This window comes from Diabrotica virgifera, chromosome 8 (assembly GCF_917563875.1).
Source record: "Diabrotica virgifera virgifera chromosome 8, PGI_DIABVI_V3a".
Taxonomy (NCBI): domain Eukaryota; kingdom Metazoa; phylum Arthropoda; class Insecta; order Coleoptera; family Chrysomelidae; genus Diabrotica; species Diabrotica virgifera.
In genome coordinates this window covers 35,799,236-35,823,903 of record NC_065450.1, presented here as the reverse complement: position 1 = coordinate 35,823,903, position 24,668 = coordinate 35,799,236, and the positions used below count along the sequence as shown (strand labels likewise).

At 33.6% G+C, this 24,668-nt stretch overlaps 1 protein-coding gene across 2 annotated transcripts; it reads left to right on the top strand.

Moving 5' to 3' along the window:
- The first annotated feature begins 466 nt into the window (after positions 1-466).
- LOC126889990 (adult-specific cuticular protein ACP-20-like) lies at positions 467-24,222 on the top strand. Of its 2 annotated transcripts, none has more exons than XM_050658791.1 (4): positions 467-537; positions 9,030-9,203; positions 19,100-19,312; positions 24,013-24,222. In XM_050658791.1, the coding sequence occupies exons 1-4, from the start codon at positions 526-528 to the stop codon at positions 24,076-24,078; spliced, it is 465 nt and encodes a 154-aa protein (XP_050514748.1). In that variant the 5' UTR covers positions 467-525; the 3' UTR covers positions 24,079-24,222. The 2 variants fall into 2 exon arrangements, with proteins under 2 accessions (XP_050514748.1, XP_050514749.1); XM_050658792.1 differs by lacking the exon at positions 467-537 and adding an exon at positions 2,994-3,037.
- The last annotated feature ends 446 nt before the right edge of the window (positions 24,223-24,668 follow it).

Sequence of the window (24,668 nt, the reverse complement as noted above, 5' to 3'; positions counted from 1 at the left end):
AAAGCCAAACGTCAAAAAAAAAATTAATTTTAAATTAAAATTGTGGCTTATTCCCGTCAAAATACTAAATCTATTTTTTCCACAAAACTACTCCACATAAATATACGTTTAATTACATGTTTAAAACAAATAAAGCAAAACCTTAAATTAATTGTTCATTTAAAGTCACAACAATTTTGCCGAACGCACCAGCCTAGAACCAACTGAATCAACATACGCCAAATCACGCATCAATAAGGTTCCAAGCCAGTGCACATTCGGTACCAAAAAACCAGGGTAGGCGGTACCCCGTTCGCAGGAAAAATGCACATTTGCTGCAGATAGACCTTGCTATTGTCGCAATATACTACACTTTCGAGCATGCTTTGTATACTTAATAGTACCGGTGGGTACTGTGTTGATTTTTTCTTATTTTAATTGTGGTGAACGTCCAGTGGTATGGAATATTTAGTATATAAGTGGGATACTTCTATCCCCTAGTCAGTATCGCATAGTACTCAGTACAGTGAATTTAATTAATTAATCATGTTTACCAAGGTGTGTAAAGTGGATGAATTTGGGGTAGTTTTTAGTGATTTTTATACACAGTGGAGTATTTGGATATTAATAAAGTCTTTCTGCAATTCCTTAAATATTTGTATCTGTTTCACGCTTTTTGTTTGTCAGATATTTCGAAATAATCGAGTAAAGTTTTAATTTAGAAAAGTAGTTTTTTGAATTTTATAAGAAAACATGCTTTGTATGTTTGGTGTTTATTATCATTATCAACTGTTATTGTCATTGGCACCAAGTGAAACTTCCTTCTTCTTTTTATTTTTTTTTCTGTAGAAAGGACTGTCAAATATTTTTCAATGCAGGTACCTACAGTAAGTTTTCGTTGTATAGTTTTTGTGGTCTTCCCACTGATTTTCTTTCTATTGAGGAATCATCTCTCGCCATCCCAACTAATATAAATATTTATTGTCGTTTTGCTTATATTATAATAGTTCCATTCTACTCTTCTGTTCCTCACCCTGTCCTATATGATTTTCATTTTGCATTTTCGTAGTACATCTATACTTCTAGCTGTCTCCAATAGTGAACCCAAATTTGTCTGACGGTTTTCATCTCTGCTGTGTTTGGCATTATTTTTTTACTCTCTGTAAAAGGTCGTTTTTATGATGCAAAGCTCACTAATAATCTGATAAGTGCTTTCTGAATTATTCTGCTTTTTATTTCTTTCTTGATGTTTTTATTGGTCCATATTGTTTCATTTAAGAATCCTGCAGCTCTGCTCTATTTGTTTGTATATATTATATCGGTTCTATAGCGTTCTACGCCATTTCGTTCCTAATCGCCACTCTTTTCTATTGTGGCAGTCTTCCTCTCTTAGATTTCTTTCAGACATCGCCTTGGAGATGCCCTTTATCCATGTAGTTGCTGGTCTTTCTCGTTTTCATTTTTCTGAGGGGGTCTATTCTAACACTTTTTTGGGGATTCTTCTTTCGTCCATTCATCTTACGTGTCCGTACCAAACTAGCTCTTGTCTTTCTATGTTCAATGATTGTTCTTTCTATTTCCATTTGTTGTCTAATGTCGTCGTTTCTTATGTGTTCTAGTCTAGATTTTCTTGGTGACCTTCTCCAAAAATCCATCTCAGTGGCTAGTAATTTATCTTTGTACTTGTTGGTTAATTGCCAGACTTCTGCTCCATAAGTTAACATTGGTTTTAATATTGTTTTGTAAATTAGTTTTTTATTTTCTGTTCTTATATTTTTTTGCCACAGTACCGAATTCAGGGCTCCTATCACCTGTTTTCCCTTTATTATTCTCTGCTTAATATTTTCTTCGTTTTATCCTGTACTAGTTAGTTTGATTCCTAGATATATGTATTCATTGCAGCTTGTAATTGTGTACTGTTCCAAGTTCAGGTTCTCCGTTTCTTCCCGTCCTACGCATATATATTTTGTTTATTTGTTTGTTCCGTTTATTTATCTATTTGTTTTTTTTTTTCTGTTATTTTTTCAAGTGTTCTGTAGCTATGCTGTGTAATGGCCAGATATTAAAACTCTCTCACTTGTTATATTATCTGCCCCATCTCCAGTTTATATCTTAGTACATTTGCTTTTATAACCATTCCTTGTTTTTGTTTTTGGTGAAATATTAAATTTTTTGGCGGATATTTTCTTCTTTTTTTTTGTGTTTTTTGATTATTTCATCTATGCTCAGCTTAAATAATAGAAATTTATTTTGTATTCTGAAATACATTTATTTTTATTGGTTTTTATTATTGCTAGAAGTATCTGTCTTGCTAATTTGCTATTCTTGTTGGTAGTAAGCTACAATTTTACTTGCAAATAAGTATCTACATATAGCTTTCCGATTTTCACTTAGGAAATCGTTCTTAAATACGATTATTTGTTTGTATTTTGACGATTTAGGATATGGAAGTTGAAATTTCAAATAAACTAACCTTACATTAAAATTATAGCTTATTTTCAATAAAAAAAGTAAATAACATTAAGATACCACAAAGAATAGCTACAGAAAAATATCCTTTATTTTGACTCAGTCAAATACCTTCTTCGGGTTCACTAGGACCTGACAAACATAAATATTCAAACATAAATATGCCAATTTGTTGTGTTCTGTTAATCTCCCTTGCACATTTATTATTATAAATGTAGCGTCGATGAATGATCTTCCCGATATAACACTCTTTTGTTCTTTTATTACTTTTTGCTTGGTTTTTACCACGTTTTACATACCTACATTCAGTACCAAAAAGCCGGATAGGCGTTACCCCAATCGCAGGAAAAATGTACATTTGCTGCAGATAGACCTTGCTATTGTCGCAATATACTACACTTTCGAGCATGCTTTGTATACTTAATAGTACCGGTGGGTACTGTGTTGATTTTTTCTTATTTTAATTGTGGTGAACGTCCAGTGGTTTGGAATATGTAGTATAGTATATAAGTGGGATACTTCTATCCTCTAGCCAGTATCGCATACTACTCAGTACAGTGAATTTAGTTAATTAATCATGTTTACCAAGGTGTGTAAAAAGGTAGAACTTGGGGTCATTTTTAGTGATTCTTATAGGCATTGGAGTATTTGGATTGTATTAAATCTTCCTTCGATTTCTTAACTAGTTTTGTATTAACTTTACCCTTTTTGCAGTAGCTTCTTGATATGTGAACGTCATTCTCTGTTTTTTTACCAGAGGAGTTCTTATAAACGAAAATTTTCAGATACAAGAGTAAACATCTACATATACAGGTACAAAAGGTACAAGAGTTTTATCTGTATTTACTAAGTGACCACTGGCAATATACCTCAATATTTTCGTTTATTTGTTGGGAATTTATTGAATAATTTAAATTCAGTATTTCTTTAGAGCTTCAACACAAATCTTTACTATTTTCCAGTTTGCTTTATTGACATAATTGTGTTTAGGTTTTTAGTGTTGAATTTCTATGCGTGTGTATACTGTTTTAAATTTTTTATAATTATTTTTAAATTATAGACCTGGATCCCGCGTACCAAAAAAAGTTTATTACTAGCAAGCTGAAACTTGTTAGTAGCTTAACGGTGTCTAATTGGACAAACTTTGATGTACGGGAACACTGGAACAGGGGAAGTTTTAATTGTGGAACAGGTTACAGGTTTCGAACGTCAGACTAGGAAAACGTCCCATGTATTTTGTCGGACAGAACTTCCAGTTGATTTGTTACCCTTTCATTAAACTTTCATGCAAAAATCAGACTGCTATTTGCCACCAATATAATTCCTCTCATATCACATGTTCTACATGTCGGACTTATTAAAATGCCCAACATGTTTGTCGGACAAACATTTTTTCATATTATTATAAAGATTGCTATTGAATAAACTTAAAATCAACCTGCTAGTCGTCACAATCATAAACTTGTCAAGATGACACATTCCACAATTAAAATCACGTTCCACAATTAAAACTTTTCCTGTTCCAGTGTTCCCATACATCAAAAATGGTCCGACTAGACATCGTTAAGTTATTAACAAATTTTCAGCTTGCTATTAGTTTTTTTTAACCTCCCAATTTATTTACAATCTGTCAAAAAAGGGACAATGAGTAAATGTTGTGACCACTAGTGTAGGTGACTTGGAGAAAATGATTCATTAATCACAAAGTTATTAACAAATTTTCAGCTTGCTATTAATTTTTTTTTTTTATTTAACGTCCCAATTTATTTACAATCTGTCAATTTGTTTACAATATTTTACGCAGATATAAAATTGTTTGTCTCTGGGAATTACGGCACATATAACTAAAATCGCGATGGTAAATCACTAGGTGTATTTCGTCTAATTCTTCGTCTGACTGGTTGTCTCATCAGGTTTCTGACTAGTACATTTGGATGTTGTGTCAGTCTGTCTTCGTATTTCTGTGCGAAGTTAGTAATTTCTTCTTTTACTGTTGCAATTTCTAGATCGCGTCTAATAATATTACTCGCAACATACCATGGGGCATTTGTGACTATTCGAAGAACCTTCGACTGAAATCTCTCCAGATTTCGATATTGGAGTTTGATGCAGTACCCCAAAGTTGGAACCCGTAACTACATATTGGCTTCAAAATTGCTTTGTAGGCAAGTACTTTATTTTTCATCGAAAGTGATGATTTGTGACCAATCAGCCAGTATACATTGTGTAAGCTTGCTATGAATGAACTTCTTTTGATACGCGGGATCCAGGCCTGTTATGCACGCATTTGAATAAAATAAAATTGGTCTATCTTGTTCAATTGAGAGACTAATAAGTTCTGTTTTCTTCTGGTAACTAATCAAAACCAATCATAAAAAAAATATTTATTAAACAACAAAATAATAACTAAATAAATATTAAAAAATAAAATAATAATATATATAATAGCTGAGTCTTTTTGGTCCCGTGTCATTATCAACTACTATTTTCGTTCCTTCCGCTGATATTCTGTTTATTTGGAAATCGTCTCTCTTCATCTACTTTGTTTTTTGTCATTTTGCTTATACATATGATTTGTATTGTATGATTACTTCTCTTTTTCTCACCCTAGATGTTCGTCCCTTTTGATATCCGTCATATATCTGTGCTTCTAGTTCTGTTCTACTGAAAACATATATGCATTTTCCTAAAGGTTTTCGTATGTGCTGTATCTAGTATTATTTTTTTCTCTCTGTGTCTGGTCGTATTTCTGCCGCATTAGGAATTGTTCTGTTACCGTTTTGTAAATTTTACCTTTTATTTTTCCGATATTTTTATTTCTCCATATTGTGTCATTCAGGCACCCTGCTGTTCTCTTTGCTCTCAGTTGATGTAGGAAATGTGACGTGAAAACTCCACTTGTTCTATTACCTATCCTTTAATTTACAATTTATATCTAAATAGATTTGCTATTATAACCTTACATTTTATTGGTGGAATTTGACGAATATATGAAATTCGGGAAGCATAAATTGTAAATCCTAATTTTAAAACCTTAATTTTGAGAAAGTAGTACTACTTGGTCTGCATAGCAAATTATTTTAAGTTGGGTTTCCCGCATTTGGTAACTATTTATTTTTTCAATTTTTTCTGATATTTTTTTATGACCAACATGAATATTAGAAGGACCCTAGCTCATTTTATTGCCAGTCTCAATTGGGTCGGTTAATTCGTCTTCCACTTTTACTTTTATTTGATATCGTTTTGATTATTACCCACTTGCGTACAACAAGTAGATAACTTTTGTTTAAATTGACCCTATCAACTGCCTTCTTTAGTTTTATTTATATTCTTTATGTTAGTTTATTATATTACATTCATTTATCTTGAATTTTCATAATTAATATGAATGAGATGCTTGAAATAAGCGTTGTTTTTATACTAGTGTTATAGTAGTATTTAATCGGTTGATTTCTTGGTAGTTTTTCGGTATTGATCTGTACTCCTTTTTAAAGAGAGGTGTAAGGGATCCTTGATATTAATTCTGGTAGTATTTTGTTTTGTTCTATTATTTTTTTGTATTAGTTTTAATAATTGTTTGGTCAGATCTGTTCAACCGTACTTTAGAAGTTTGTTCTCGCCTCTCCTGATGATTTTGTATTTTTTAAATCAAACCAAGCGAGAGCTGTACCAAAAATACCATATAATTTACAAAACTAGAATAAAATCCAACAACATTTTTAAAAATTTTATTGATAAAATTTACCTAACAATGTATCCCTTCCAATGCAGATAGAATTATATTGGAATAGTATATTATTTCAGTTTCGCTCCTGCTAATTTGAAGTTAATTGTCCCATCCTTTTTTTTAATGTCTGTAGTGTTTCAAGATAATCTAGTTTTAATTCTGTGCAATCTCTTTCACTTTACCTAGGAAGCATTTTAATTTTTCTTAACAAATTTACCGGTTGCATACTGTTAGTTTTATTCTTAATATTTTTCGTACACAAAAATTATAATGTAACACTTGTCTCTGGGTGATCCAGTATTATTCATATTAGAATTCTTTAAATGAATTGTTAGATTCTCCCGGTCTTATTGTACAATCATTTCACAATCATGTTACAGTAAGACAATATTTTATTAAATCTATTTCTTATGGGGAAAACGGTTTTTCAAGTTCAATAATTCCTGTAATACGTTCAGTTATCACACTTGACCATTGATGCGTCAGATAAGACTTGTCAATACGTTGCAAACTCATCTTTAATGATCAAAATCGGTTAAGCCGTTCAGAAGTAATCGAGCTCCAGAAGTATAATCCATTTAACCATTATCGCCGAAATGGTTTATGTAGTTGTAGTGGTTACGACACTAAGATTGATCGTGCTATCCAAGTTCATTTGCCGGCCATCATTATTAGGATGGCTGGGATATGAACTCGGATTGTCTATCACAAGTCTGGTATCGTAACTACTAGATCATTTGGGAGAGAATGCGACAAAGGCGACCATTTATAGAACTTAACGTGTAATCGAGAAACATAACATTCTATTCAACTTCATTCATTTAGTTTATAAAAAACTTTGACAAACTCCTGATACAAGAATAAAAAACCGCTAAATGCCGTAAAAATGAGTGGCGCATACAATATTCCGGCTAAAAAAGAACTGATATGAGTATTATGTGGCGCGAAAATATATTTTCATTTTGATGGAAAATAAAATTCTAGTTTTATTTTAAAAGATTTTTTCCATACTATTTGCTAATTTTGAAATAAAACGCTCCACTCATTTTTACGGCATTTAGCGGTTATTTATTCTTGTGTATGTTATACTAGTCGTGTAATTCTTGTAGATTTTATATTTTACAGAAATATATTTTCACAAATTTTTTCATGTAATTATACTAATAAAGCAAGTTTAGAGGTTTTCAGTGTCTCAAATCTAGAGTTTTTTTGTTCATCATCTTTTGCTGTTCATTAATTTCTATAGAATTTCCATATCTATTCATTTTCTGACGTATACTATTTTATTATTTTATTGAATACTATTTATCTTTTAAAGCTTTCAAATAAGTACGTCTTGCTATAGTTCTTCCATTGTATCTATGCACATGCATGAAATTATACACGAATTTGAACAGCACGGCATGTCGTTGATACTCTATTTACTATGAATTTTGACGTTTATCATTTTCAGTGACAGTGACATTAGCACCTTTATTGTATCTATTGGAATTTATAAACTTATATTGTGTTTATTTCTTAAAGTTATATTGTGTTAAATATAAATTATAACATAGTTAAATATAAATGTACAATACAACTTTATAAAATACGTCCAACCATAATAGCATTTCGGGATTATTGCATTGACAGTACGTGTCAATGATAAATCATATCGACCTAGTTTTCATTTAATGTTTTGATTTAACTTGTTTGCAAATGAATCATGGCATTTGTGCAAAGATATAATGAAAAAACCATATATGGTAGGGGAGCCCAAGCGGGGATTTTTGCAGTTACTTGAGCCCGTCAGATTATTACAGGGGGAGAAACTTTGTACCGTGTAAATGTACCCGAACCATATATTGGATCTGCATACAGGGGAGTTCGTTAAGGCGGCCCCGAAAAAAAAATCGATCCTTAGATAAACTCGAAATCGGCATAATAAGATAAGGTAAGTTAAGTACATGCAAAAGGGTGTATATTTCAAAAATCTGACGGTTTGAGCAAGGCGTAAGGAAATGGGTGAGTAACAAAGTTTCACAAGAAAAAAGCGAACATTTCGAGAAATAAACGTCAGATCCAAAAACTAAAAAATACAACCTCACGGCCAGGGGTGGGGGCAAAATTTAAAATTTTAAATAGGAACCCCGCGATATTTCGCGAAATGAACATTCGATCTAAAAACTGCAACATACACGTAGTCAAATTTTTTGAAAAAGCTATCGAATGACACCAAACACGACGCCTCACGGAGGTGGAGTGGAGTATTACTTCAAAATCTTATTGCAGATTTGGATTCCTTACGTAAAAATAAGTAAATTTTATTCGAAAAATTTTGCGAGTTATGGATAGATGGCGCAATAATCGAAAAAAAAAACGATTTTTGAAAATGGAAAATTATATTAAAAATGGAAAGTCCCCACTTAAATGGAATATTTTACTTAACTTGTTTTGGTTTTAGGACCTATTGTTCACCACCCGATAGGTCCTCAAAGCGCTTGAGTAACTGCAAATTTAGCATACTTTCCTCCCCTACTAATAATATCTGTAAAATGTACATATTATTATGTTTCTAGATTTAAAGTAAATGCCACATTTTAAAATGTAATATTTCAGAAATGACATTTTTGATAATTAAACTAGAATAGAATCAATGATAAGGTTATCACCTTATTTAGATCATGTTCTGGCCCCTCAAAAAATATAGTCAAATATTAACTTTTTTATTTTCTCAATGTTGACACAACGAATATCTTTTTTCTTGTTTTATTGCATGATAAAAAATATCTCATTCCAAGATATCGGTGTTATCCAATATTATTTTATATTTGTTTATATTAATATAGTGTAACACTTTTTTGTTCTATTTCAGATTGTAGCTCTTACCACACTCGTAGCCTGTGCTAGCGCAGGTTTGCTTGGTGGATTAGGTGGACATGGATATGGTGGTGGACATGGATTAGCCCTTGGAGCAGTCTCAGTTGCGCATGTTGCACCAGTTGCTATTGCACATGCACAACCCTCACACGAGTCTGTTGATTACTATGTGAGTATATGTGATTGTTATTGTTCTTAAGATATGCATTTTTTACTGCAATATCTTTCTAGCAACTGTTTTTTTTTGTCCAATAGAAGATTTTTTTATTTGAAATGAAACCGTTTATTTTCTATTTTTTTATTTCTTTTCATTAAAACAGAAATGCCAATTCTTTACTCCTAAATATATTAGACTCGTCTGTTTCTTCTGTCCATGTCTTTCTCATTTTTATTTGTTAGCAAAAGTATGAACTTTTCCCAATGCTTCCCACTATAATATCTTAAGTAACCCAGTGGTATATAAGCATTAACTAAGCAGTCTTCTGTACATTTTGGTTATCGTATTATATATTTTGGTATATTTTAGCTATAAATATATCAAAGAATAAATACACAAGGAAGTCCAGAAAGTAAAAACACACAACAACAAGTGGAGGGAATAATATATTCCCTTAAAGCAAACAATGGATAACACAAGAAATAAAGTCATTGTTATCGGAAAGAAGGAAATATACAAATAAAAACGAACAACAATACAGAAACGCAAACAAAACAATAAAAAATTCAAAGAAGCGAAGGAATTAAGGGTATTAAAAAAATGCGCAGAGATATAAAGATTAGATAAGCAACATGACAGCTATAACATTTACAGAAAATTTGAAGAAACAGCTGGCATATACAAAAAAGAAGTGGTGTTGGCAACATAATGGACAAAAACAACAAAATAATAATTGAAAGTGCAGAGAAAATAAATAGGTGGGAAGAATATATAAAGAGTTATTTGAAGACGACGAAATAATGGAGACAATAAAATCAAGAAGTAGACATGGACCTACAATTACCAAAGAGGAAATTGAAAATGCACTAAAACGTAACAAAAATGATAAATCTATGGGGTCGGAATGAATACAATACTTTTTTTTATGACATCCATTTTATTGCAATCTATTTTATACAAAATAATAAACAATACATATGAGTATGAGTGTTAAGAAAGTGACACAGTCAGTATTCACCCAGTGGTGAATACCTAAAAGAGTACAATAATAATTGAATTATTACAGTTATTAATAATTAATTAAATTAATTTGAATAGTAAAATAGTAATAAATTGGAATAATTAGTTAGTGTTGGGGTCAAGAGTGTCTGTTCTTTTTAGTCATCTGTTCTGTAGGGGTCTCAAGAGATTGGTCACCAATATTTTTGGGTGAACCTGTAGTCTATATTGTGGTACTTGGAGCATAGAGAAATAATTTCTTCTTTGACGGTTTGGACTTAGAGATGCCTATGTATATTATCGTTGGAAATGTACCAAGGAGCTTGGCAGAGTTGCCTTAGAACTTTTGATTGAAAGCGCTGTATCTTGAGTAAATTTGTTTCACTGGCAGTTCCTCAGATTTGGATGCCATATGTCCAGATGGCTTTCAGTACACATTTGTAGATCAGCAGTTTATTGTCTAGGCATAGGCGTGATTTTTGATTCATGAACCAGTACATCTTTCTATATACGAGTCCCAGTTGAAGTCGTTTGTTCCAAATATGCTTTTGTCATATTAGGCGGCTGTCTAGGTAAATCCCCAAGTATTTGACTTCACTTCTTATTGACAGTGGTGTGTTGTTAAAGGTTACAGCTGGATTGATCCCATTCCTTAGTGTAAACGTAATGTGTGTTGACTTAAAGCTATTAACTTTGACTCTCCACAGTTTAAAACATATTTCAAGTTTATTTAAGTGACTTTGTAGTATGTGAGAAGCTAGGGTCGGATTTTCTTGGCAAGCCATTAGGACAGTGTCATCAGCATATGTTGCAATTGGTGTACGATATGAAGTTGATATATCTGCTGTGAACAGGAGCTACAGTGTGGGTCCAAGAACACTTCCTTGGGGTAAGCCAGAGTAGATGGGATGTAGAGTAGTGAGGGCCTCCCCTAGTTTTATCTGATACGATCTGCCGGTGAGGTATGATTTTAGGAGCATGCAGATTGGATGAGGCAGTTGTCTTTTAAGTTTTGATATTAGACCTTTATGCTATACCATATCGAAGGCTTGGGAGACATCCAGGAAGGCTGCTGTACAATATTTCTTGTTCTCGAGTGCATCCCTTGCGGTTCTGATTAACCTATGAACCTGTTCGATTGTGCCATGTTGTTGTCGAAATCCGAATTTGTAATGAGGTATTAGGTTTTTTCTGTAATGACAGTGTCCATTCTTTCCAGGAGAAGCCTTTTAAATACTTTGAAGGGTAAAGGCAGAAGGCAAATAGACGATAGTATGAAGGTTGGGTTGTGTCTTTGTTGGATTTATGAATTAGAATGATTTGTGCTACCTTCCATTGGGAGGAGAAGTAGCACGTAGCTTTATTGGTTCTTCAGGTAGTTCTTTGAGTATTGGTCCTGTTATCAGGTCGTGTCCAGGTAATTTTTTGTATTCAGGTTTTTGATTACTTCTTCAATTTCAGCAATTTTAACTTTTGGAAGACTTTTCTGGTGGGAAGACACATCTGATTGGGTTCATCTGCTGCAGCAGCAGCGGATGAAATACCTACAGAAATTTTAAGATTACTAACAGAGGACTACATGGATATAATATAATACTAGTAAAGTTATTCATCGAAATTTACTATACCGTTGAAATTCCGAAAGTGTAGCTAATATCTAAGTTCATACCAATACCCAAAAATCCCAACGCAATAAAATGTGAGCAATATAGGACCTTTAATTTGATGAACTATGTTTTAAAATTTTTCTTGCGAATGATCCATGAACGTGTCTACATAATAGCGTAGTAGACAACCAACTTGGAGATAGAAATAGGCTTTGACACAACAGAGGCATTATTTACTATACAAACACTCACAGAACGGTGTCGATATGTCAACTGTGACGTACACATATGTCTTGTTGATATTGAGAAAGGCTTTGACAAATTAAAACACAGAAGGCTTGCAAATATATTACGGAACATAGAAATAGTTGATCAGGATGTGAGAATTATTACAAAATACCGATATCAGAAAGCTATACTTAATTCGAGTAGACCAACAAAAGTCTAAAGAGGAGTAAGATAAAGATGTGTATTATCCCCTGTACTTTTTAATATGTGCTCAGAAGAAATTTTTAAAGAGGAACCCTAATGAATAATCTCAGATGTTTTATTACATCAAGTAGTTCCCCGTTGATTTTTAATCCTTATGGCAGTTTTCAAGTGCTTTTTTAAATAACTGGTCCGAGTAAATATTAAATAAGGTTGGAAAAAAAATGCAGCTTTGTCGGTCTCCCCGTTTTATCGAAAATTTCGCCGGAATAGTTATCTCCAATTTTTACGATAGCAGTTTAATACCAGTAAAATGTTTTAATGACACGAATATATTGGTCATCTATTCCTATATGTTTGAGCGTCTGTATTAATCTTACATTTCACTTTAATTGACTCCTTCTTCTTCACGTGCCATATCAGAATTATTCGAAGTTGGCACTCACTATTGCGAAGGCTTCGCGATCTTCTGAAACATGGAATAAATGTCTTGCGTGTGATATCTGAGTACATTCACGAATATTTTTAATCAAGAAACTTGTTTTCTTTTTACATTTCTACTGCCCTCTATTTTGTTTTTGAGAATCAGTTGCAGTATTCGATATCGATTTGTCCTCACAATATGCTCCAGACAAGAAATTTCCGGTATTTAACCGTATTTAGCAGTACTCTATTTTAATGATTCTCGTTAATCCTTCCTGATAAGTTTTTCTTGTTGTCCTTGGTATCTTTAGCATCCGTCTATAAATTCACGTTTCCAATGATTTAATTCTGTTTATGGTAGATAATTTTAGTGTCCACACTTCTGCACTATACAAAGGTACAGACCAAATACATCACTTAACCATTCTTTGCCTTAGTTCTGAACTGAGATGATCCACTCACTAACAAGTCCTCAAAGGATGCAAATATATCTCTTAATGTTTTTCTGAAGCTATTTCCTTGTGTTATTTTTATAATCAACTATTTTCAATGGGAAATAAGCCACAATTTTACCAACAAATGATTTTATTAACGTTTTCACGCGAGTCGGGTGTCGTTGTCAAAATATTAAAATGTTGTAAAGAAAAGTATTATTTTGTGTTTTGACAACGACACCCGACTTGGGCATCAAAGCGTTAATAAAATCATTTTTTGGTAAAATTGTAGCTTATTTCCCATTGAGAATAGTCGATTGCATCATCTCTTTGACCATGGCATTTTTGTAATAGGACTTGTAGCGCAAAAAGTGCCTCCCTAGTTCCCATAGCATTTCTAAAACCAAATTGGATATCTTCGAGATATTCTTCGCATTTGCGTCTAATTCTGTTGTGAAGTGTTCTTCGCCGTATATTCTAACTATAATTCTAACTATATAAACCATTAACACTCACAGTAAAATGTAGTAGTAGAGCAATCATCAAATGTGTGACTTAATAATGCATTTTCACGCCCGTACCCGTTGCTTAACAGTGTGATCACTATAATTTGCTACTGTTATTAAATCAAATCCAAAACAAAAACGTGCAGTTACGCTATGTTACTTCGAAATTAATAAATTAAAAGTGTTGAGTTGTTTTTAGGAAAATTATACCCGTTGTAAAGTTGATAAGTTACGTAAAGATAATCTAGTTCATACTGAACACGATCCAGAACATGTAATTGATGTGATTACGATCTTTCTTCTCTTGTGCATTTCAAGTGTTTGCTAATCTTCGAAGGAAATGCAGTTTACGATACAACTTGTAAAAGTTTGTCCTCCATTCTGAATTTAAATGACTCGTTAAGAATGGTCGTGCACTTAAATGAATATTTTTACAAATTCGGTTTAAGAGGCTACATCAGCTCGTCATCAATTTTTTTTTCGAAAGTTCTGCGAACTTTCAGCAGTGCGGCAACAGTGTGGTGTCAGTACGACAGTGACTGTTACATTATACCATCAAAAACGCAGGCACAATATTGTGATACCATATTATTATAATAAATATTATTATAAAATAATCGATTTTTAGTAATTCCAATGTGACACAAAATCTGGGCACGGGATAAAAAACTTTATTTGAAGAAAATCTAACTTTTTGTTCTTCTTAATGGTGGTACAGGCTCGTTTTTGTAATATGTTATTTAATTATAGGGTAATTTCCACATATTGACATGTTTCTCAAATTACGCTCTCTACCGCCATTCATTACTATAATACGAATATGTGTGTCATATATCTCAACAAAATATTTAAAACTAAAGCTACAATCTTGGAACGCGTTTTCCGTACGCTGATGTTGCCTCTTAAGTACAAGAGTTTGTTCAATTTTGTGCATGATTTTTAAACAGTTTTCTCCATCTGATATCAACTCAACAAATACTAGTCCTCTTTCAAATATTTCTCTCTTGCATTTCCACTTAATTTCTTCTTCTAGCATGTCATGATCATCACGTAGCGCTACAACCCTGGGTGGGTCTTGGTTGACTGTACAACTTTCTTTCAATTTGTTCGGTCTTCCATCAACCTAGGGTCAAATGGAGTGTTCATTTTTCGGAGATCTGCTTGGATGTTATCTCTCCATCGCATTCTGGGACGTCCGAGTGGTCATTTGCCTGTAGAAATCTCCTCCCATACCAGCCTTACAAGTCTCTTGTTATAAAGTCTGTGCACGTGGCCTGCCCACCTTAGTCGTTGTGCTTTAATTTCTTGGACAACATCGGTATCATTTTAGAGTGCTTTTAATTAGATGTTGGTTCTGATCCTATACTGATTTGTGTTAACGTCGTGGTGAGGTCCAAAAATGTTTCTAAGTATTTTCATTCAAAACGTTTGAGCTTTTCTTCGCTTGATTTGGTCATGGTCCACGTTTCGCATCTATATGTTAGTACAGGTCTGACGATGGATTTATAGATTTTGATCTTGGAACTTCTTGTAAGATTTTTTCATTTTATAAGCTTATCCAGTGCGAATAGACAGCGACTTGCTGATTGTATTATCTCTTTTATTTCTTCAGTTACATCGTTGTCAGATGTGATGCCGATATTCTAACATGTAGTAGTTATTAATGTTTTTTTCTATTAACTTTTTCTTCTCTTTTTCTTTTTCTTGATTTGGTTAGACTAGGTCTTATTTAGTTTTTTCCTCTGGACCCGTCTGATCCAAAAGATCTCCTATATCACTGAAAATTAAGCTTACTGTGTTTGATACCCATTGTTGTTCCCTTCGCCCAATATAGAATATTTCTACCCTGTATGTACAGGTCTTTTGATTGGTATTTTTTAAATATACCAGCGTCTCCAATTATTTACCTATATAGTTTTTATATTTAGTAACCCAGAGCCTCGCAATGCTTTACAGTTTCTCGGTCATTATCGCAGAGTCTTTTTTTAAAGTCTCCATTGTAAAGACTTATGATTTTGCACAATTCTCCTACTTGTACATCAAGATTCGTGTTACCTTTCCAGTTTTTTCCTCTGAATTAAGATTTTCCCATGTGTTTGTTTTGGGATTCTCTTCCAATATCGCCGTTGATTTTCCAGTCCTCTACGGTATTACTCATTAGAGCATTTAGTCCTCCCAATATTTTAGCCAATCCGTTTAATTACTTCGATTCTCTTATAGTAAGTTGATCTGCTTTTCCTTTACCTTAAGTACCCCTAAGCTCTGGTAGCTAGAAAAACTCAACCTTGGTCCAGTGTCCCAGTTCATTTAGTTCTTTGATGCAGTCCCATAACAGTCTGGACGTCAGTTAGTGACATGCCAGATGCCAGTGCTTTCAGAGTCGCTTGACTCTCAGGCACAATATGTATCTGCTATTTTTCAAGGGCTTTTTAATTGCTTTCCTTTGCACATTGCGGTATTTCAAAAATATCCTCTTCTAAATTCAAAGATTTTATTAATTCTTGAATTATTGGAGTATGTCCCTGCCATCACACTCTCTCTAGTCTTGGATCCGTTTGTTTACCAGATTTTACCTGATTGGTTGTGATACTCCTTATTTTTCCGAATATTCCTGTCTGGAATCGATATACTGTATGGATTATTAAAATTGTAACTTTTTACCATGTGATCTGGTTCCACGTTAAAATTATCGTTCTTCACAATGCTTGTGATACTCATATTCCCTGTCTCTTTTTTGCAAAATCTCAATGATTTGTTGATTCTGCAGGCTCAAAATGTTGCCTATACTTTTATTCTCAAATGCAAAGCCAGCATAAATAGCACAGTCTCCTTAGCTGTTGCTGGAGTAGTACGCATGGCACCAGTTATGGTTATACCTGAAATGTCATTCATTATACCTGCATATGTCTTATTACCTTGTTGAGTTTGGCTTTTGCAGCTGTTTGAAGTGTATTCGTCTACCACATTGTCGCTGCATGGGTAATTGAGTGTTTGATCACCATGGTGTACGCATAGTGAATGTTGTCTTCTTTTAATCCATATTTATTTCAATAAATGCGTCTTCCCTCATAAGAGTTGTCACTGCATTGCTTATTATTTGTTTTGCTAATTACCCCTTCCAGGCGAGTTTAGAGTGTAGTATAACCACGAGGTACTGTACCTCTCCCTTTAGTTGAATTTGTAAAATTGATAAGTTACGTAAAAGAAATCTACTTCAGACCGAACACGATCCAGAACATGTAATTCATGTGATTACGATCTTTCTCCTCTTGTGCATTTCAAGTGTTTGCTAATCTTCGAAGGAAATGCAGTTTACGATACTGCTTGTAAAAGTTTAAAAGTTTGTCCTCCATTCTGAATTTAAATGATTCGTTAAGAATAGTCGTGCACTTTAATGAATAATTCTAGAGATTTGCTTTAAATCGGTACTGATTAAATCACAATAGAAATTGCAAACATTTTTATAGACATATTTAACGCAACTAGTTCGAAAACTAACCAGATACTTATTTGTTTATTTGTCTACATTTGTTGCAAGATAAGCGTTTGTAAAAATGAAACGAATTCTCTGCAATAACGACCTTAAATAAAGACCTTAGACCTTAGATCAGATCTAAGAGTAAGACCTCTCAGATACTACGTGTTTTCGATACTGCAATATGGACTTTAAACAATAGATCAATGGGCTACAGTCGTAGCTTAGACACGCAATGAGGGGACAGCAACAAGAAATGCTAAGACTGATAATACAGGGAAATATAAAAGGATGAAGCAGTATAAAAAAAAGGAGAGTTTCATGGTTGGAAAATTTAAGGGACTGGTTTTAATGCAGTTCCATAGAACTGTTCAGAGCAGCAGGTAGATAGGGAAAAGATAGTGATGATGGTATCCAACCTACGACTGGGAGACGGCACTTAAAAAGAAGAAGCACATTAATAATTAAAAAATTTTAGAGAAATTGTATAAAACTTATAAAAACAACTGTTCATTTGGTTTATATCCAGTGATTCCTTGTCATCTTTTCTAAACTTTGTAGAACATCTTTCATCCTTTCAATTATGTTGAGTTCTGTGTCAAACACTTAGGCTTAATGATGGAATAGTTAAATGGTCTGAATTTAATTAAAGGTTTATCCATCATTCTTTGTTGCCTTCCTTCTACAGATTTTTTTCTATCTTAGTTTACATGACTAGTAAAATTTTCCGTAAGTAGTCACGATTATTCTGAAATATTTTAGTGAGGTGTTTGTATGATTTTTGATGACATTTGACTTTCTTGGATATATCTGTAACGTCATACGCCCGGTTAATTTTTACGACATACCATACCCGGTTAACTGTTTCATTAATCCACAAAGAATTAATTTTGTGTAGTCGGATGTATACCATAAATTACAAAAATGCCATTGTAAAATAATTTATAGCCTCTTTTGCTAAAATTTTTGAAAATAGAATCAATGCTCCTCTATTCATTCAGGATTTCCCTAGCAAACCCCACAGTTTCCACATATTTTACCCTCCTTGATTTCATCTTTCCAAGGGTGTATCTTCAGTTCTGTGAGCCAGAGAGTTCTTCAGGTAGGTGGCTAACCTCACCATAGGAACCCTCCTCTTTATCCGGGCTTGGGACCGGCAGTGTCATCCGATAAGCTACTCGATCCACCCATCAGACGACCCAGGCGGAGTTAACAGCGCAAGAGGATGTGGCACAACCATGTAAGACGAATGGATGAGAATAGACTCCCAAAAAAATTCCTAGAAAACAACCCGCCCATTTCTAGACCCCCCCGGAAGACCAACTAAAATATGGAGGGATAGTTGGCAATCTACCTTCCAGGAAATTAACCATAGGCAGCTTCAGAATTGAACAGATCAAAAGATCTCCAAGAAGTAAAAGAAGAATAAGAAGAAGATTTCATCTTTCAGTACTATAACGATAAGGAATAAGGAATAAGAGATAAAATTGTGATTGGAATTGAAATACGACGGTCTATATCTGATTGTTTAATTATATAAATTTTGTCGAACTTTTTCGCTAACTATAAACTTAGTTGTATTATTATTAATTCTGAAATCTACGTTTTGGTCAGATTTTTTTACATATTATATTTATTTGGTCAGATTCGCTCAATTATTTAATCGTTTTTTTGATATTTTTTCTAGACTCTATTAGAAATCTATACCTAGTAAATATCTTAATATTGCAGGTGTTTCAGGTAGAGTTAGTTTAACTGATTTTTTTAATGTTTAGAGATCCTCTTTTTTGTGTTTAACTCAAAATCTTAATAAACTGTTTTCGTTCCTCTTTGTATTTTTAATTTAATAGATCCTATTGAAGCAAGTGTTATATTGTCTAAATAATTTAAATACAATTAGCTAATTTACTGTTTGTTAACACAATAATTATTATGACCCCGTGATTTACATAATCGAACGTATTATCAAAACCAATAACCGTTAAAAATAATGGTACAAAATCCGATTATTCTAATAGGTCTATGTTTTTTTCAGGCATACCCAAAATACGAATTCAACTATGGAGTCGCTGATGGCCACACCGGAGATCACAAATCACAAAAAGAAGTCCGTGATGGTGACGTAGTCAAAGGTTCCTACACCGTAGCTGAACCCGACGGTACTCTCCGAACTGTACACTACACCGCTGATGACCACAACGGTTTCAATGCCGTTGTTACCAGAAGCGGACATGCAGTTCACCCACAGGTAATGTGCCTTTATTTCTCAGGTGGATATCATCATAATCATTAGAAGCCTTGAGTTCTCTGTTGAACATAGGCCTCCCGTAAATAATTCCATTGCCTTCGGTCTTAAGCACCTTGAATCCAGTTGTGGATGTGTGTGTAATACGATAAGCATCGTGTCTAGGTCTACATTTCAAAGTTTTCTTGATTTATCTTCCATACCATACTCCAGCAACAGGGCTTGACCCGTGCCAGTTCAGCATTTTAGATCTTTTAGCTACATGTAACACCAGTTTTTCTTTCAACTATTTGATTTGCCTTTTTTTCTCCTAACTATTTGATCTGATACTGTTATTTAAATGTCATAAGTTAATTTGCTGTTCAAGACAATCAAACTTGTGGGATCCAGGGTCGTACAGGCTTAGGATGGACAGCATTTGGAAACATGCGACATATTCTAAACATAACGTTACCGATTTGCTTCAAGAAAAAAGTTTACAACCAGTGCATATTGCTGGTAATATCATATGGTTCCGAAACCATAACTTTTACTTAACATTCTACAAATAAATTGAGAATAATCCAAAGAATAATGGAAAGAGCAATGTTGAGGAGAATAACAAGAAGAGATATTATGGTACCAAATAGGATAGTGAGAGATAGGACCAAGGTGACCGATGTCATAGAAAAAAATTGCACAAGCCAAATGGAGATGGGCTGGATATGAAGCACGTTTAAATGATAATGGGTGGACCAAAAGACTCATAGAATGGAGACCTAAAGAAGATAAAAGACACCAAGGTAGACCATAAAAAATATGGATGGATGACTTAAGAAAAACAGTGGGAAATTGGATGCAATACGCACAAGATAGAAATCAATGGAAGAATATGGAGAAGACCTATATCCAACAGTGGATGCAAGAGGTTGAGGAATGATGATGATCAATTTGCTGTTTGCTAACACATTTATCATGACCCAGTGTTCTACATAATCGACTGTCATAATCACATCAAATGTCTTTGAGGGATATATTCGACATTGGCCTCTCAATTGCTCTCTGCCCCAATTTTATTTATTACTTCTCTGTAGAGGGTCAGTGTTTCTGAACTATACGTTAGTACCGAAAGCATAAACGCATATATTATTCAAATGTTGAATGGGTTGCATGTGAGAGTTCATTTTAAATGAAGTAAAAGACAGACGTACTCTCAATCATTCAATTGTGTACTTCCGACGACCGGTTTCGCTCTCTATAGGTTGCAGAGCATCATCGGGTCAACGGTTACAAGTCACTAAATGCTACAAATAAAAACCAGAGTTAGAACAATGTCTGGTTATAAAAGATGCTAAAGATCCATAAGATCAAGCAAATGTTGAACAACATATAAAAATAGTAAAAACAGCAGACAAATACATATGCATGTAAAAACGGGGGCGGTAACAAACGTCCCCAAGCTTACAAACAGATGCAGATGTATACTGTCAACAATAATGCAATTATAACGTGTCGTACTTACATTCGGATACAAGGAGCTATAACCTCAGTATTCCTTAACATGATGTTTCTGCTTAAGTTATGCCAACGGGATATGGTGGAATAGACGGAGAATGTTACAAAGGTAAACAAGTTTATGGGATTTGGGATTTCTTGAGGGTGAAGAGTTAGTTGTTGAGAGACAACCAACAAATCTGTGTCTATTCTTGTGTTTGTGAAGTAAAATAATGAATGTTATATATACAATTTTTTAAAATGTTTACTGTTTACACAAAAGTTTTGGAGGTTTTATTGGTTTTAAATATTTATATTTTTACTTATTAAAGAATTTGTTTTTATTATTTTATTTATATTTATTAACAGACTTCTATTTATTAATGTGTGTGTAAGTGCAAGATTGACAACGTTTGGATACAGACGGGTAGAATATGTATTATGTATGTTAGATGTGGATGTGCAGCTGTAACCTAAATTGTTAAGGCCAATACTACTTGATGTTCTAATGAAAGGAGTAGTGGTCGTGTAAGGGAAGATCAATCAGAAAGCTTAAAAACTTACAAGTTGTAGCTAAAATATAAATTAGCAGTCATATATTAAAACAGTAATAAATGTTAATTAAACATTTTTGTAAACAGTAAACATTTTAAAAAATTGTATATATGACATTCACTATTTTACTTCGCAAACACAAGAATAGACACAGATTTTTTGGTTTTCTCTCAACAACTAACTCTTCACCCTCAAGAAACCCCAAATCCCATAAACTTGTTTACCTTTGTAACATTCTCAGTCTATTCCACCATATCCCGTTGGCATAACTTAAGCAGAAACATCATGTTAAGGAATACTGAGGTTATAGCTCCTTGTATCAGAATGTAAGTACGACACGTTATAATTGCATGATTGTTGACAGTATACATCTGCATCTGTTTGTAAGCTTGGGGACGTTTGTTACCGCCCCCGTTTTTACATGCATATGTATTTGTCTGCTGTTTTTACTATTTTTATGTGTTGTTCAACATTTGGCTTAATCTTATGGATCTTTAGCATCTTTTATAACCAGACATTGTTCTAACTCTGGTTTTTATTTGTAGCATTTAGTGACTTATAACCGTTGACCTGATGATGCTCTGCAACCTATAGAGAGCGAAACCGGTCGTCGGAAGTACACAATTAAATGATTGAGAGTACGTCTGTCTTTTACTTCATTTCGCATGTTATATTATTATATGATTGGAATACCTGATCTAACGACTTCCCTCAACTTTCCATAAGCTGCCCACTTTAGTTTTGTTCTTCGATTTAATCCTGTTGTTTGGTTGTGTCTTTCTATTTTAACCTTATGTCCTAGATATTTATAGGTACACACTTGTTCAATTTGGGTGTCATACCTTAAAATGTTTTTGGCCAGTACAAGGTTGATCACATATTGTGTATTGGAAAATTTAATTTTAAGGCCAACTCATGCACAAGACCTGAAGGTCTTGAAGCAAACCGCATGCATGATTCATCAGGTCTGTATGGAATATGTCGTTTGCAAACCTCAAGAAAGCTGTTCAGAAACTCTTCTTGTATGTTGACTCCAATATTTCCCCAATTGTCGTTTCTCATAGCACTCCGCGACAGAGCGGTGAATAGTTAAGGGGAGATGGTGTCTACTTTTCTAATACTCTCCTCCAAGAGAAATGTGTTTCTGTCGCCTTGGTACATTTTGGCTACAGCCGTTGCGCTATTATAACAGCGAAGTATTGCTTCGGAGAGGAGTTGTGTATATTTAATCAATACTTGCTCTGTGTAAGCGCTCTTAGCATGGAACTATGCTGGACTTAGTCAAAGGCTTCCTTAATATGTACAAATATTATCATTAGTTGGTTGTTGTATTCTATAACTTTCTTTATTAAGGATCTTATTACTTGTTAGTGGTCACTCATGTCACAGCCACTCCTAAACACGGCTTGTTCTAGTGGCTGGTGAAAATCTAACTTAGATCCCATTCTATTAAAAATTATTCTCTTAAAAAGGCTACATATGACAACAGACTAAATGAGATCCTCAGTTTTCAAGTTGTCATACGTTTCTATTACAAAAAAAATATTACAGAAAAAATTCGCTGACAACTCGAATAAGAAGTGACGATATCAGAATAAAATGTAATTTACATTGAACAATCAAATAGACACTAATTATAAAAATAGAATAAAATAGTCATATAAGGAATATAAAATGAAAACCATCGACAGAGGGATTGATTCGCCTGAGAACAAACTCGATTGCTTATTTGACTGGAAGAAAGATTATTATTCATCGAACTTTTTTCTTCTTCTTGATGTGCTTATCCGTGACGAATGTTGGCGATCATCATGGCAATCTTTATCTTATCTGCAGCAGTGTAGAAAAGCTGCACAGATGTTGTGTTGAACCAGGTTCTGAGGTTATTTAAGGGATTTTCAGGATTTTATTTCTGCACCGCGCTTTCCAAATATTTTTCTTGCAGGATGACTTGCAGCGCTTGTAGGAGAGCATATCTGAATTCCTTTGGTATAATCTCTCCGAAGTGTTATTGTCTCTTCCTATTTTTTTCTATTTGTTGTTATCGTTCTAATTTGTACATTTTACCAATACCACTTTGATGAGCAAAATTGCATTGCTAAATAAAATAATTTTAATTTAATTGAAATAGAATTTAATTTTCTAAGCTTTATTTTTAAACCAAGAGGAGTAAACTAAAAAGACAGATTCACACCTAAGAAAGTCACTAGAAATATCACCAAATACATCTTCTTTTTTGGTTGAACATATAGGCCTTTGAGGGTAATCCATAAATATTAAATTATACTAATACATCGCTAAAGATTTCTAAAAACAATTGTTTTTTTATATAAAACAGACTAAAAATCTAAAAATTAAAGGAATAACGCAGAAAATACAAAAAATCGCTGATATATCTTAATTAACCTATGAAATGCCAAAGTGTCAAAATTTAAAAAATGTCGTCAGTGTTAAAATTTGATAACAGTGGAGTAAACTTACCTCAGGTTGGACCAACTACAAACATTCTTTACGACGCAGGAAATTTAAATTACTCCTCTTGGTTTAAAAACAGAATATAGTAATCGAAAAAATTTTTTGGCATACCTAGTATTGTTGTTATTGTTTAAATTATTTAATTTATTGTGCCCATGGTGAAACCGTATTATTATTTTTATCTCTTTGATGTGTTTCAGGTTGTCACCAAATACGCCCCAGTAGCTATTGCGCTAGGACATGGCGGTGGACATGGTTACCATTGATGATCTCAGACGGCTAGAAATGTTGCTCATTCATGTATATACCTCATAAGTTGTTTTTAGTGTTGTTCTTCTCTTAGCGTGCATGTATCTCATCTTCGTTGTATTTATTTTTGTACTCAATAAAAGACTAGAGTTTGTATAAAATATGTTGTTTTCATTGGATAAATATTGTAGTGTTTTAAATAATACGAGCGGTTCGTTTGTACGAAATTTATTTATACAAGTTTACAGTACGAATTTAATTTTATAACTAACTTAAAGTAACATCGTCCTCGGTTTATATATGTGATAACGTTATTCTGGAACATTCAGGAGAGATCCGCGCTCCTCTCTAGCTACTCGCTCGATTCTCTAACGTCACGTCTACTGTTCTCTCGAACGGTTGAAATTTTCTAGTCATGGGAACCGTTTATCGTTCTCTTCGAAACTTTTTCGTTACACTCCTCCCCTCTTAAGATCTGAACGTCCCGAGCAGCAACTCTAGATGAAGACCGATGATGGCGGAATCTACAGAACTCTCCAGCTCTGCATACACCCCTAGAAAAAAAAAATAAAAAAGAATGTGTGTGTACTTTGTACGCACGTAAGAA

Bases quoted from the DNA above. Each gene is read 5' to 3' on its own strand.
- LOC126889990 (XM_050658791.1), top strand. The intron at 9,204-19,099 runs GTGAGTATATGT...TGTTTTTTTCAG, and splicing joins ACGAGTCTGTTGATTACTAT to GCATACCCAAAATACGAATT. The intron at 19,313-24,012 runs GTAATGTGCCTT...GATGTGTTTCAG, and splicing joins GACATGCAGTTCACCCACAG to GTTGTCACCAAATACGCCCC.